Below are 13,712 nucleotides of genomic sequence, written 5' to 3'. Positions count from 1 at the left end.
GCAACTAGCTAGCTACTGATTTATCCCAACAGTGAGAAGCTGATGAATGGTATAGCCAACATCACTCAGAGTCTGGGATGAACCTGCTGATAAATCCTTGGTGAAGAAAATGGGGAATTGTTTTCTCTATTCTTATTCCTTTACTTCTGGGAAGGGAGAGTGAAATCTCCCTCCCCCATTCTATTGAGGAGACAAGCAAGGATAATTCACCCTCTACCCTCAACATCCAGGTTGGAGAAAATGGCCTGGAAGAGAGGTAAGTAGCAATGACTATCTTTGATCACTAGGGAAAAGGACAGTGTGCCATATTTTCATTTTCACTTTAATCTATCTACAATTAACTACAATTAGCAGCTATCATCTACTGAGTGTCTTAATTTCTAGGTACCAAGGGTTCTAGGAACTGGAGAGAATGAACTACTTTACAAAAGATAAAGATAAAGATTATATAAAATATAAACGCCCTGAGGGCTAGGGCCAAAATAGAATTTTATTTCATGCTTTAATATTTCATTTCTTCCCCTAGATTAGGATTCAAGACAGTAAGCTATATGACCTTAATCACTTTTCTCATTCTCAAAAGTGAAAGGACTGGACTAGGTGATGTGTATGGTAGTTGTTCTTAGTCTGTGGGTGTGAATTTTTGTGGGACCAGAATCTTTGGAGACACTTTGGGAATCCATCTAAATAAATAACTCAGTAAAATAAATCAGGAAACATATGTAACAGAGCTTGAATTGGCCTCTAGGGCCCATCTCAAGGAACATACATCTAGATGCCTCCTGGGGAGACAATTCAATCTCTACTACACATATCTTCTAAAGAATGTCTGTCATATATAGGTATTACTATTTTTCAAATGTTAGCAAATGTGAACACTTAGGTAACCAGGGCGTGCTCTGAATATTATTTTTTAAATGTTAGCAAATATGAGTGGTAAGTTCAGTGCACTGAATTTATGGTAGCTTTTTTGTCATTGTGCATTTTTAAAAAAAAGATATTAAAGGCAATTATAATCATGAACAATTAAGAAATTTGCAAAGGAATCCTTATACTCAAAAATTTGTGGACAACTGCTTTAAGGTCTATTCCAGGTATAACATGCTATCATAATACTGTATATGCTTTGCTTCACCTTTTTATATTTGTATGTTAAAAGTTCCTCAAATGTAGAGGAATTTTCCTTAAATATTTTTTAATTATTTTCAGTACTTAGCACATTACCTGGCATATACTAGGCACTTATTAAATGTTTATGGATTTATCAATTTGTGATATAATATTTACTGATGTGGAAACTTCCTTTACTACTGTAGACCCACAGCCAACTATGTGATTTAGTATATCAATTCTCTGGAGCCACTTGAACCTAGAGGATGCATCTCATTGGGTTAAAATGGGATTTGAACCAAGGTCTTATTCATTCCAAGCCCCAGAACTCTAGTTTGTTGCTTCTACATGAAATGACATTTATATAGCACTGTCAAGCTTGTGCAGTTCTTTCAGACTCTTCATGTTCTCCTTTGGCAGTTTCTTTTAAGATATTTTATTTTACCAATGACATGTGATAATTTTTCACGTAAGTTTTCTGAAGTTATATGATCTGCATTTTCTCCCTTCCTCCCTTCTCTCTACCTTCTGGAATTGATAAGCAACTTGATCTGGGTTATACATGTATTATCATTCAAAACATGTTTCCATATTGTTCATTTTTGTAAGTGAATACTCATATAAAATTGAACTCTCCAAGTAAAAACCCAAATAAACTAAAGTGGAAAATAGTATGCTTTGATTTGCATTCAGACAGCATTCTTTGTCATAAGTGCTTCAGAATTGTCCTGGGGTGGTTTGTTATTTCCTTCTTCAGCCCAGTTTACAGTTGAGGAAGGGGAGGCCAGGGCCTGATGTATTCACAAGTGAATTCTATCAGACATTCAAAGAACAACTAATCCCAATACTATACAAATTATTTTATATAATAAGCAAAGAAGGAGTCCTACCAAATTCCTTTTATGATGCAAATATAGTACTGATTCCAAAGCCAGGTAGATCAAAAGCAGAGAAAGAAAACTACAGACCAATTTCCCTAATGAACATAGATGCAAAAATCTTAAATAGAATACTAGCAAAGAGACTCCAGCAAGAGATCAAGAGGATTATCTACCATGATCAGGTGGGATTTATACCAGGAATGCAAGGATGGTTCAACATTAGGAAAACCATCCACATAATTGACCATATCAACAATCTAACAAATAAAAATCACATGATTATCTCAATAGATGCTGGAAAAGCCTTTGACAAAATACAGCACCCAATCCTATTGAAAAACTGTAAAATATAGTAATAGAAGGTCCTTTCCTAAAAATAATAAACAGTATTTACCTAAAACCATCAACAAGCATCATATGCAATGGGGATAAATTAGAAGCCTTCCCAATAAGATCGGGAGTGAAACAAGGATGCCCATTATCACCTCTATTATTTAACATTGTACTAGAAACACTAGCAGTTGCAATTAGAGAAGAAAAAGAAATTGAAGGTATCAAAATAGGCAATGAGGAGACTAAGCTATCACTCTTTGCAGATGATCTGATGGTCTACTTAAAAAATCCTAGAAAATCAACCAAGAAGCTTGTAGAAATAATCAACAACTTTAGCAAAGTTGCAGGATACAAAATAAATGCACACAAACCATCAGCATTTCTATACATTTCCAACACATTAGAGCAGCAAGAGGTAAAAAGAGAAACACCATTTAAAATCACCCTAGACAATATAAAATACTTAGGAATCTATCTACCGAAACAAACACAGGAATTATACGAAAACAAAGTATTTTTCATCCATTATTTCCTACGAGTTTCACAACCTTTCCTCAAAGTAGGAACTACAGGTATTCTTCCCATTTTACAGATCCAGAAAAAAGATGCTGAGTTCTAGTTAATGAAGGAGGGAGATTATGCACCCCAGTCTATCATTCTTTTTCTCTTTCTTTCTCCTAAACAAGAGCTCTGTGGACGCCCAGTTAAAGACCTTCTCTCTTTGTATTTGGAGAAATTCGAGGAGTTCCTCCCTCCTGGGCGGCCCGCCCCACCCTTCCCAAGCACCCCAGCGCTGGTTTCTAGCCCGCCGCTCTAGCTCTCGCATTACTCCACTCCTCTCCCGTCCCGTCCCGCTCCCGGGGTGAGCCTGGGGATGACGTCAGCACTTTTCCCCTTTTCTCCCAGACAAGAGCCCTTGCAACTCTAAGTTAAGGACCGGCTTTATTGTATTAGGATAATTCGGAGGAGGAACTCGCTACTGGGCCGAAAAGCTCTCCGACCCTTTCCCAAGAAATCCAGCACTGGCTTCTCACTTAACCTCTAGCTCCAGGACTCTACTTCTCGCTTCGCCCCGCCCTGCCCTGCCCTAACGTGGGGGCGGGGGCACCGGCCAGGGTGAGCCCTGGAGTGACGTCACTTTCCCCCCTTTCTCTTAGAGCTTTGAGGACTGCAGGGTAAGAATCTGCTTTGCAGCATCTGAACAAATCGGAGAATGCTTTGCGTACTGAGCAGGCGAGCTCCTCCACTCCTCTAGCTTCAGCACTTCCTTTTCTCCTCTCGCCGTTCGCCCCGCCCCCAACCGGTGTGGGGGAGGGGGCACCGGCTCTGGGTGAGCCCCGGAGTGACGTAAGGGCCGACTTCCATTCTCCTCCTCCCCCCTAAGCTCCTCCCAGTCCACGCGCATCTCCGCCAATCACGGGCCGCGCTACCTTGGTGACCTCTCCCGGGCCCCGCCAGACTCCTGCCCCCCTCCCAGCCTCATTGTCGCGGGAGGCGCCCGAGGTGCGAGTAAGCGCTTCAGCCGCTGGAACAGCAGCCGAAGTCGAAGCCACTGCTTGGGGTCCCTCGGCCCGAGGCACCCTCCCTCCCGCCATGGACTACGACGAAGGTGAGCTCCCAGCAGCCCGCTGCCCCGAGGCCGGGGAGCCCGCGCGGGGGATCTTGCCCGCCGGGCCGCCTCGCCGATCGGGCCATCTCAAGATGGCCGGTGCTGCGTGGGGGGCTTTGTCGGATGCCCCGGGCCCTCCCTGCGCTTAGGCCCGGGCCCGGCTGGGTGGCATGCATGGGAGCGAGCGAAGCTGACCCCCGGCCTCTCTGGGCCCGCCCAGAACCGCCCCGACTCCCTCCTACGGGCGCTTTGTTCTCCGAGGGGTGTCCGAGCCTCTGGGGACGGGGTGGGGGGTTGGGGTCCCTCTTCTGCGGGCCCTGGACCCTTTCTCCGGAAGACGTCCTTAAAAGCATACCGTAAAACCCAGAGAATCACAAAGGAGACCCATCCCACGCATCAAAACATCAAAAAAAGAAAAGTTCAACTCCCAGAACACCGCCCCTCCCCCCCATCCCCAACTCAGGTTAAGGACCTCTCACCCAGCCGTCCCCTTCAGAGATGATGGCTGACTTGCCTTCCTCCCCTCCTTTAACTGTAGGAACATTGGGAACTCTACTACACTGTCCCAGGCTGGATTCCTTAACTGAGTTGGCCAATGGGGATTATTTTCTGACTTTAATATGTTATCACAAATGTAGTGCTGCAAGGGAACTTAAAAGGTCATCATCAGTCGAAAGCTCCTTTTCTAAATCAGATCTGTGGATACAAAGGCAAAAACAGCCCCCTCCCCTCCTTGGACTTCTAACGGAGAAAAATAACATACATATCTAAGTATATACAAAATATACACAAGAAATACAATGTAACCTTTTGGGGGGTTTAGGGGGAGGTACTGAAAGCTGGAAAAGCCTCTTGAAGGAGGCCCTTCAGGTTCATAATGGTGATTTAGGAGTGTGGGGGTCTTCCGAATCAGGGATTTGCAGTCTGGAAGATCTTAAATCTGTTATCTTGCATAGTAGTATTCCAAATCAACGGAGGCTTATTGCTTAAATGGGCAATGGTTACCTAATTTTTCTTTCTTTTTTTAAACTCACTTTCTTTCTTAGCATAAATACTGTGTATTGGTAGAAGAGCAATAAGAGGCATTGGGGGGTTAGTGACTTAACTATGCTCACTCAGGTAGGAAGTGTCTGAGTTCAGATTTGAATTCAGAACATCCTGTCTCTAGGCCTGGCTCTCAATTCCCTGAGCCATGTATTCTTGTTGCCCCTGACACCCAATTTTCCACAAATTTTCACTCCATTTGATTTTGAGAAGTTCCTTTATTGTACAGATTCCAGAGGTATAAAGACTTATTTGTTTATGCCATCTCGAAGGGTAGTATGGGTAGTATTTGAAATTAATAAATATTGTTATAGGCTTTACTGCTGGAGTGGGCAGCTTTCCTTAGTTTCCTCACTGGTATAATTTCTTTTACTATATGTATGGATCTCTATAATAAAGTGAACTGTGGAGGTCATTAGTTCTAGCACAGTACTACTTACTAATACTGCTATGCATGATGATAAGGTGTTGAACAACATTAAAAGCAACCTCTTGCCAGATTTTCAGAACAGGTAAAAAAAAAAGTACACTTCACTGTTAGACTTGGTCCCAGACAAAACATATTATCTTTAATAGCCCAGTGTGTTAATCTTGCAAAGACTTCATTTTAGTGTTAAGCCTCACTACACCAAACCTTTAGACAAATTTCCAAAAGAAAGGATTTGTAGTATTTGAATTTCCCATACTTTCCCTGCCTTCCTTTTATTGGAACTGTTTTTCTATAAAATTATCAGCAAATGAAGGGCAGCCTCAGGCAAGGGCTTGGGACAATTCACAAACTCTCTTATCAGTCTGAATAACCAAAAATTTGGCTCTTTTGATGGCTAAATCTGTTGTCTAGATGGTTGTAAGAAAGGAAAGGAAAGATAAATCATCTTTTGTGGTTTTCTTTTGCCACTAAAGGGAAAAAGTGGCAGGTTCATTGAAAATGATTCAAAAAATTACTTTTTAATCTGTCCTCTTTTGTTTGCATGCTTTAAATGAATACTTAATCTGATTGTGTCAGAATGCAGTGGCATTGTTGTGAATCTTTCAGAAATTATTAGTTGATGTTATTTGAAGTAGACTTTTTGTGAAGCTTGAAGTAGGAAATTGGTTTGCTGTTTGTTGGCAAGGGGCTGTTCTTTATTGTATTAAGAATCATTTTGATGATTCTAGATGATGACTAGAAGTAGATAGTTTTGGGAGTAGTTTTTAAAAAGTATTTTTTGGGGCAGTTGGGTAGGCTCAGTGGATTGAGAGCCAGGCTTGGAGATGGGAGGTCCTGGGTTCCAATTTGACCTCAGATGCTTCCCATCTGTGTGACCTTAGGCAAGTCACCCCATGCCTAGTCCTTACTTTTCTTCTGTTTTGGCATCAGTACACAGTATTGACTCTAAGACGATGTAAGGGCTTAAAAAAAAAGTATTTTTAATGCTGCTCTTGGGAGATGGGCCTATTCAACTGTAGTTTGACTAGCAGCTTGGGCTAAGTACCATTAAGTGATCAAATTTTTTTTTTTTTTGTAGATTTAGAACTAAAAGGGTCATCAAAGATCTTCTAGTCCTTGGTGGAGGCATTAATAAATTCTTGTATGTATTTTAGACTGTCAGGCAAAAACCTGTGGTATCCCTCTTAGGATAATTTTAAATGCATAAAACACTTAGGATAACAGGAAACCAGTTATACTGAAATAGTTATAAAAATATTTTTTAAAAAATAAAATCACAGATCCAAAGTTAGAGACTCTTTTAATCTAATCTGACTCCTTTATTTGATACATGAAGAAACAGAGAAGGAGGGGCCACAGAAGGATAATCACTCTTCAAATCTGATAGAGGTTAGAATTTGAACTTTAAGTCTTTTGACTCTATATCCAATTCTATTTCCACTGAGTCATGCCAACCTATGAAAAAGTCATTTAAGTCTGTTAAATTAGGTTTTAAAAATTATGCTACTTTGCAGGGAACAGTGCCAAAGGACTCTCCAGCTGTATTTGTGTATAAACTTGATATTCTTTAGTTTCAATTCATAAAACTAATAAGAGTGACATTTCTTTGCTTTGAGAAGGGATGGAATATTTTGTGAATCGTAATCATACTGTAGCCAGATAGTAACATAATCTATGTGTACTTAAGAAAATCTTAGGTTCTTTAGTAGAGTTTAGGTGGAAAAGAAAGTTAGATGACATATGTTGTCATTTTAAATTGCTTTAATTCCAGGCTGCCTCTTTTTGTCACTCAAAAATAACCTTTTCCTGCTTTCAGTTGGTAATGAGACTAATTTTTGTAATTTTTTTTTGTGTGTGATACAGATATAGAGATATATATTTAAATGTTCTCCTGGTTCTATTTCACTTTGTAACACTTCATATAAATCCAGGTTTTTTTTGTTTGTTTGTTTGTTTTTGGTGATCATCTTGTTTGTCATTTCTTATGGCACTATTAACAATTATATATCACAACTTGTTCATCCATTCCCCAGTTGATGGACATCCCTTCAGTTTCCAATTCTTTGCCACAACAAAAAGAGCTGTTATCAGTATTTTAAAACATGCAGTTTCTTTTCCTTTTTCCTTGATCACCTTAGGAGAAATTGCTGGGTCAAAAGGTATTTACAGTTTTATGTCTTTGAATATAATTCCAGATTGTTCTCCAAAATATTTTCACTAACAATGTAGTAGTGTTCCTATTTTTCCAGATCTTCTCCAACAGTTGTAATTTTTTCTTTTCATCATTTTAGCCAATCTAATATATTCTAGATGATATCTCGGGTTGTTTTGATTCGTATTTTTCTAGTCAAATCTAAGTAATGATGTAGAGCATTTTTTATATAGTTATATATGGCTTTTATTTATTCATCCAAAAACTCTCTATTCATATTTTTGACCATTTATCAATTGAGAAATGCTTAATATTTCACAAAGTTCTCTATAATTTTGAGGGTTCTTTTGAGAAACTAGCTATAAAAATGTTTTCCCAACTTATTGCTTTCTTTTTAATCTTGGCTTCATTAATTTTATTTATACAAAACCTTTTCAATTTAATGTATTCAAAATTATCTCTTTTACATTTCACAATGCTTTTCAAGATCTTGTTTATTCAAAAATTCTTCTGTCCATAAATCTGATAGATGTTCCTTGTTCTTCTAATTTGCTTAAAATATCTCTCTTTATACCCAGTCTTTGTATCCATTTCGAATAGTATCTTCTCTTAGAAAATGATGTAAAGTATAGGTCTTTAGTTTCTGCCAGATCGCATTCTAGTTTTCCCAACAATTTTTACCCAATAGTGAATTCTTATTCCAAAAACTTAGATCTTTACCTTTGACAAATACAGGCTTTTATAATTTTTTACAATTGTTTGTTATGTCTAGTCTACTTTATTCATTGATCTACTTTTCTATTTCTTACCCAGTATCAGACAGTTTTGATAATTACTGCTTTATAATATAGTAAAAAAAAAAGCCTTTTTTAAAAATTATTTCCCTTGATATTATTGACCTTTTGTTTTTCCAAATGGCTTTTGTTCTTCTAGTTTAATAAAATAGTTTTTTGGTGTTTAATTGAGATGTCATTGAATGAGTATATTAGTTTATGTAGGATTGATAAAATATCATAAAAATAGTATTTTAAATCAACCCTACAAAAGTTTGAGAGCTGTTCTTTAGGGATACTTAAAGGAGATGGAAACATGAATGAGAATTCCTGCCTTCAAAGAGCTTAAACTACGTTAACATAATTAATATGACAAAATCTGCCACTTCTGGGGCAGATAAAAAAAAATATTGCATTCCCAAACCAAATGTAATTAATTATTGTGCTTCTTGTATCACATTTATGTGCACAGGGAGTATTAAGCTACATTAAAAGGTTTCGCATGTACACACACATACGTTTACTCCAGGTTACTAAGGGAGACTATATTATAATGGTTAAGAAAAGTTCTGCATTTAAGGCTTTCCTTTGTTGCTGTCTTTGTGATCTCAGGCAAGTCCTATTACTTTCTCCTCTGGAAAATAGAAATTGAACTAGGGCCTGACATAGATTTTTTTGTTTTGTTTTTGAGTATTTTAGAGACTGGATAGAACATTTCATTAGTGTAGGAAACTCTGTGTGGAAACTCTTGTTCACTCTGAGCAACTTGTTTGCCATGGTGATATAGCTAGTGTATGTCAGGCAGGTCTTCTGACTCTAAGGGCTAGTTCTCTGGCCACCCATCAAATGATATGCATAAAAATGTATTATTGAGTATTAACATCTTTCTAACCATCAAGCTATTATTAGTAGTATTACTTTTGTAATTTCTGTTAACAGTTCTGTTAAAAGCATACTTTGAGTCAGGCCTAGAGACAGGAGGTCCTAGGTTCAAACCCGGCCTCAGCCACTTCCCAGCTGTGACCCTGGGCAAGTCACTTGACCCCCATTGCCCACCCTTACCAATCTTCCACCTATGAGACAATACACCGAAGTACAAGGGTTTTTTTTTAAAAAAAAGCATACTTTGACTCTTCTATTAAATGTACCTTCTTAGATTATGATTTACAAAGGTTCTTATATTATTTCATTACAACAATTTTGTGAATAGTAGGTCTTGCGGTTATTATACTCATTTTACAGATGGGGAAACTGATGGATAAGGAAGTTTAGATCTGCCTACTTAGATTTTACCAGAGCCAGAAAGTAGAACTCTTTATTCTGTCCCACAGTGCCTTCTACTTAAAAGGGTTTGGGGGCTAATACAGGAAGGACCTGTGATTTCAAGGTAGAGAAGTTTTGGCTTCCAATTTAGATTGCCAGTTATCTATGACATATATAGAAATTAAAGAACTTGCTTCAGGTCACCCAGATATTGAATGAAATGAGATTTAAATCCAGATCTTCTCAACTCCCAAGCCCAGTCTACTCTACTGTGTCTCTTAGAGGTTCTTAACCTTTCATATGCCATGGACTCAATTCTATAGCAGTTTAATGAAGGCTTCTTAAGAGAATAATTGTTTTTAAATGTCTAAGATAAAATATATAGAATTATCCAGAAAACTGATTATGTTGAAATATAATAAAGTTATTCAAATATAAAATAAAAATATTCATAGAGCTCTGAGGTTAGGAACCCTTATTTTAAGAAAATTTTTAATTTAGGCTTCAAATATCTTCTCCAGTTCACTATCTACATTTGTTACTTGAAGGCTGCTTTTTTTTTTTTAATCTCTTTTTCCCCATCATTCAGGAAAAAGTCCTGAAGCAAAAATTTTATTGAAGGATATCCCTTTAAAGTCTTGGCATATCCATTTTTTTATGTTGAAGTTGAATTCTTATATAATGCAACTTTTGAACACCATCCTCACATCTCAGATAACTCAGTTTGATAAACTGTGCAAGATTTGAATTCATTTCAGTTCAAGAAACATTTATTAAACCTTTACTGTGGGGTTACAGTTTAAATAGATAGCAACTAATTTAAGTCAGAAGACCTGGGTTTTTATCCCTTTTATATTCTACTGTGTCAACTTGGGCAAGTCATTTAACCTCTTTGGCTTTGCTTCCTCATCTGTAAAATGGAATTGGCCTATGAAGTTTCTTCCAACTTTAAGTAAGTGTTCTTTCGTACATTGAACTCTTAGGAGCTATTGATAAAAAGACAAAATAAAAAGTAATCCTTACTCTTATGGAGCTGTTATTCTATTGTGAAAAACAACCTACATGGTGGTTACATATTATAAAGAAGTCAAACAGATACACAAACAAATGTGATACAAGGAATATGATAAGGACAAAGGGAGAGATTTAAAGTACTCTTTTAATGTTAAGGTAGAGAAATTGTTTTTAAGTTGGGGCAGGGGAATCAAGGAAGGATTCAAGGAGAAAATGATTTCTGATCTGAAATTTGATGGAAGAGGATTTCAACATCTATATTAAGATTTAAAAGGGGTCTATTCCAGACATTGAAGAATGTCTGTATGAATGGTTAGAAATGGGAAAGTATAGAATAAACTTGCTCAGTGGCTAGTCACCTATTTTGGCAGTTATATAATTTGAAAGAAAACATTAAAAAAAATGGCTGAACAGTTAGGCTGGACCCAGTCTTAAATGTTAAGCTAAGGATTATATTTTTTATTCTATGAGCTAAAGGATCATCACTAAAAATTTTTAAAAATTTTAATTTAATTTTTTTGTGACATTTTAAGTTATATTAATGGACTGTCTTCCTTTCTCCCAATCCTGCACTAGAGAAGGCCAAAATTTGGCACATAAATAGGTAAAACCATACTTCCAAATATCAATTAATTCTTTCTCTGGAGATGGATAGCATCTTCATATGTCCGTTATAGCTGACTTGAATATTACTGACTTTATATTACTCAGAATAGCTTAGTCATTCACAGTTAACTTTTCAAACATTATTGCTGTTATTGTATACAACTTTCTCTTGGCTCTGCTTATTTTATTCTTAATTATTTCATGCAAGTCTGTTTGTGGTTTTTCTAAAATCAATCTCATAATTTACTAGAGCATAGTAGTATTCCATCACAATCTTAATTCAGCCTTTCCTTAGTGGACATCCACTCAATTTCTAGTTTTGCCAACACAAAGAGATATCTATATAAAATAAATTATGTATGTGTAAAATAAATATTTTAGAACTCCACCTCCCCCCCATAGTAGTATTATTGAGTCAAAGGGTATATGCAATTTTTTAACTCTTTGAACATAATTCCAGATTGCTCTCTAAAATGGTTGAATCATTTCACAGTTTCATCAACAGTGTCTCAATTTTTCTATATCCTACTCCAACATTTATCATTTTCTCCTTTCGTTTTAGCTAATCTGATAGGTGTGAGATACTATCTCAAAGTTGTTTTAAAGTGTATTTCTCTTGTCATTAATGATTTAGAGCATTTTCATGCGACATAGTTTTGATTTCTTCTAGTAATTGCCTGTTCATATCCTTTGACTATCATTTGGGGATTGATTCATATTCTCATAAATTTGACAAAAATTCTCTCTGTATATATTTATACATATACATTCACACATATATATGATCTTTTCCCAAGAAAATATTTATAAATTTTTTTTTCACATTTTCTGCTTTCCTTTTAATCTTGGCTATATTGGTTTTATTTGTATTGAAACATCTTAATTTAATGTAATCAAAATTATCCATTTTGCCTCTGACATTGTTCTTATTCATAAATCATCCATAAATATGATAAGTAATAACTTCCATGTTTTTCTAAGGTACTTATATCTCCCTTTATGTATAGGTTAAATATCCATTTTGACCTTATTTTGGTAAATGATGTGTAAGGTTTTGCTCTATTTTAAATAAATTTGTGCTGGACTGCTTTCTAGTTTTCCCTAATAATTTTTGCCTAATAAGGATTCTTAACCCCAAATTTTAAATCTTTATTTTTATCAAACACAAAGTTATTATAATTATTATTGTGTTATCTAATCTATTCTACTGATTCCCCTTTCTTTTTCTTAGTATGGAATAGTTTTTTGTAAATGACATATTGTCAGGTTCTGATTTTGGATCCATTCTACTATCCATTTCTATTTTATGGGTGTGTTCATCTTAATCATATTCAGTATTATAATTGTTAGTTGTATATTTCTCTCCATCCTTTTTTCCTCACTGCTTCTTCTTTCTTTTTCTTTTTACTCCATTATATTCAGAAATCTAATTTACCTCTTCTCATCACTGCCTCACAAATCTGCACCCCCTTCTAAGAGTTTATTGCTTATCCTCTTTTTTTTTATTTTTTTGCCCTCTTTTTTCTCTTACAAAGACTTTTAGTGGGCTTTTAGGTGGCTCAGTGGATTGAGAGTCAGGCCCAGAGACAGAAGGTCCTGGGTTCAAATCTTATCTCAGACACTTCATAGCTGCGTGACCCCGGGCAAATCACTTAACCCCCTTAGCCTAGTCCTTACCACTCTTCTGCCTTGGAACCAATACACAGTATTGATTCCAAGACGGAATGTAAGGGTTTTAAGAAAAAAAAGAAGACTTTTATATCCTACTTGATGTATACGTTATTCCATCTTTAATCAAGTTCTGCTGAGAATAAGGTTCCTCCACTACCTGCCCTCCACTATCTTCTCACCACCAATATTAAAGTTCTTCCACATGCCCCTTTTATATGATATACTTTACTTCATTTTACCTTTCCCTACCCAATTTTATTTTTTAGGATCATATCATCCTCAACTCCAAACCTTATATCTATGTGTACTCTTTCAAACTTCCTTACTAATGATAATATTCTTCAGTTTCAAGTAACATTTTCCCATATAAGAAGTAAACTGTTTAACCTTATTAAATCCCTTAAAATTAGTCTTTCATGTTTATTTTCCTACACCTCTCCTGATTTTTATAAAACATATTTTCTGTTCAGTTTTTGTCTTTTTCCTTAAGAATATCTAAAAGTCTTTTAATTCATTAAATACCATTTCCCCCCTGCTGGATTACAGTCAGTTTTGTTGGATGGGTTATTCTTGGTGCAAACCAAGCTCCTTTTCTCTTTAAAATATACTTTTTGCAGGGCAACTGTGTGGCTCAGTGGATTGAGAGTCAGGCCCAGAGAAGGGAGGTCCTGAATTTAAATCTGTTCTCAGACACTTCCTAGCTGTGTGACCCTGGGCAAGACACTTAACATTCTCACTCCCCTCGCCCCACCCCCCACCCCCATTGCCTCACCCTTACCATTCTTTGCCTTGGAACCAATACCCAGTATTAATTCTAAGACAGAAG

General features: G+C 36.6%; 1 protein-coding gene across 1 annotated transcript in view; it reads left to right on the top strand.

Annotated features, from left to right (window-relative positions):
• The first annotated feature begins 3,781 nt into the window (after positions 1-3,781).
• ZNF326 (zinc finger protein 326) overlaps positions 3,782-13,712 on the top strand; it is a 43,779-nt gene continuing 33,848 nt past the window's right edge. The window contains exon 1 of the mRNA XM_044671577.1: positions 3,782-3,933. Within this exon, the coding sequence (XP_044527512.1) occupies positions 3,918-3,933 (16 nt within the window). The 5' untranslated portion in view covers positions 3,782-3,917. The remainder of the gene's footprint in view (positions 3,934-13,712) is intronic.

This window comes from Gracilinanus agilis, chromosome 4 (genome assembly GCF_016433145.1).
Source record: "Gracilinanus agilis isolate LMUSP501 chromosome 4, AgileGrace, whole genome shotgun sequence".
Taxonomy (NCBI): Eukaryota; Metazoa; Chordata; class Mammalia; order Didelphimorphia; family Didelphidae; genus Gracilinanus; species Gracilinanus agilis.
This window is presented reverse-complemented; position numbering and strand designations above follow the sequence as displayed.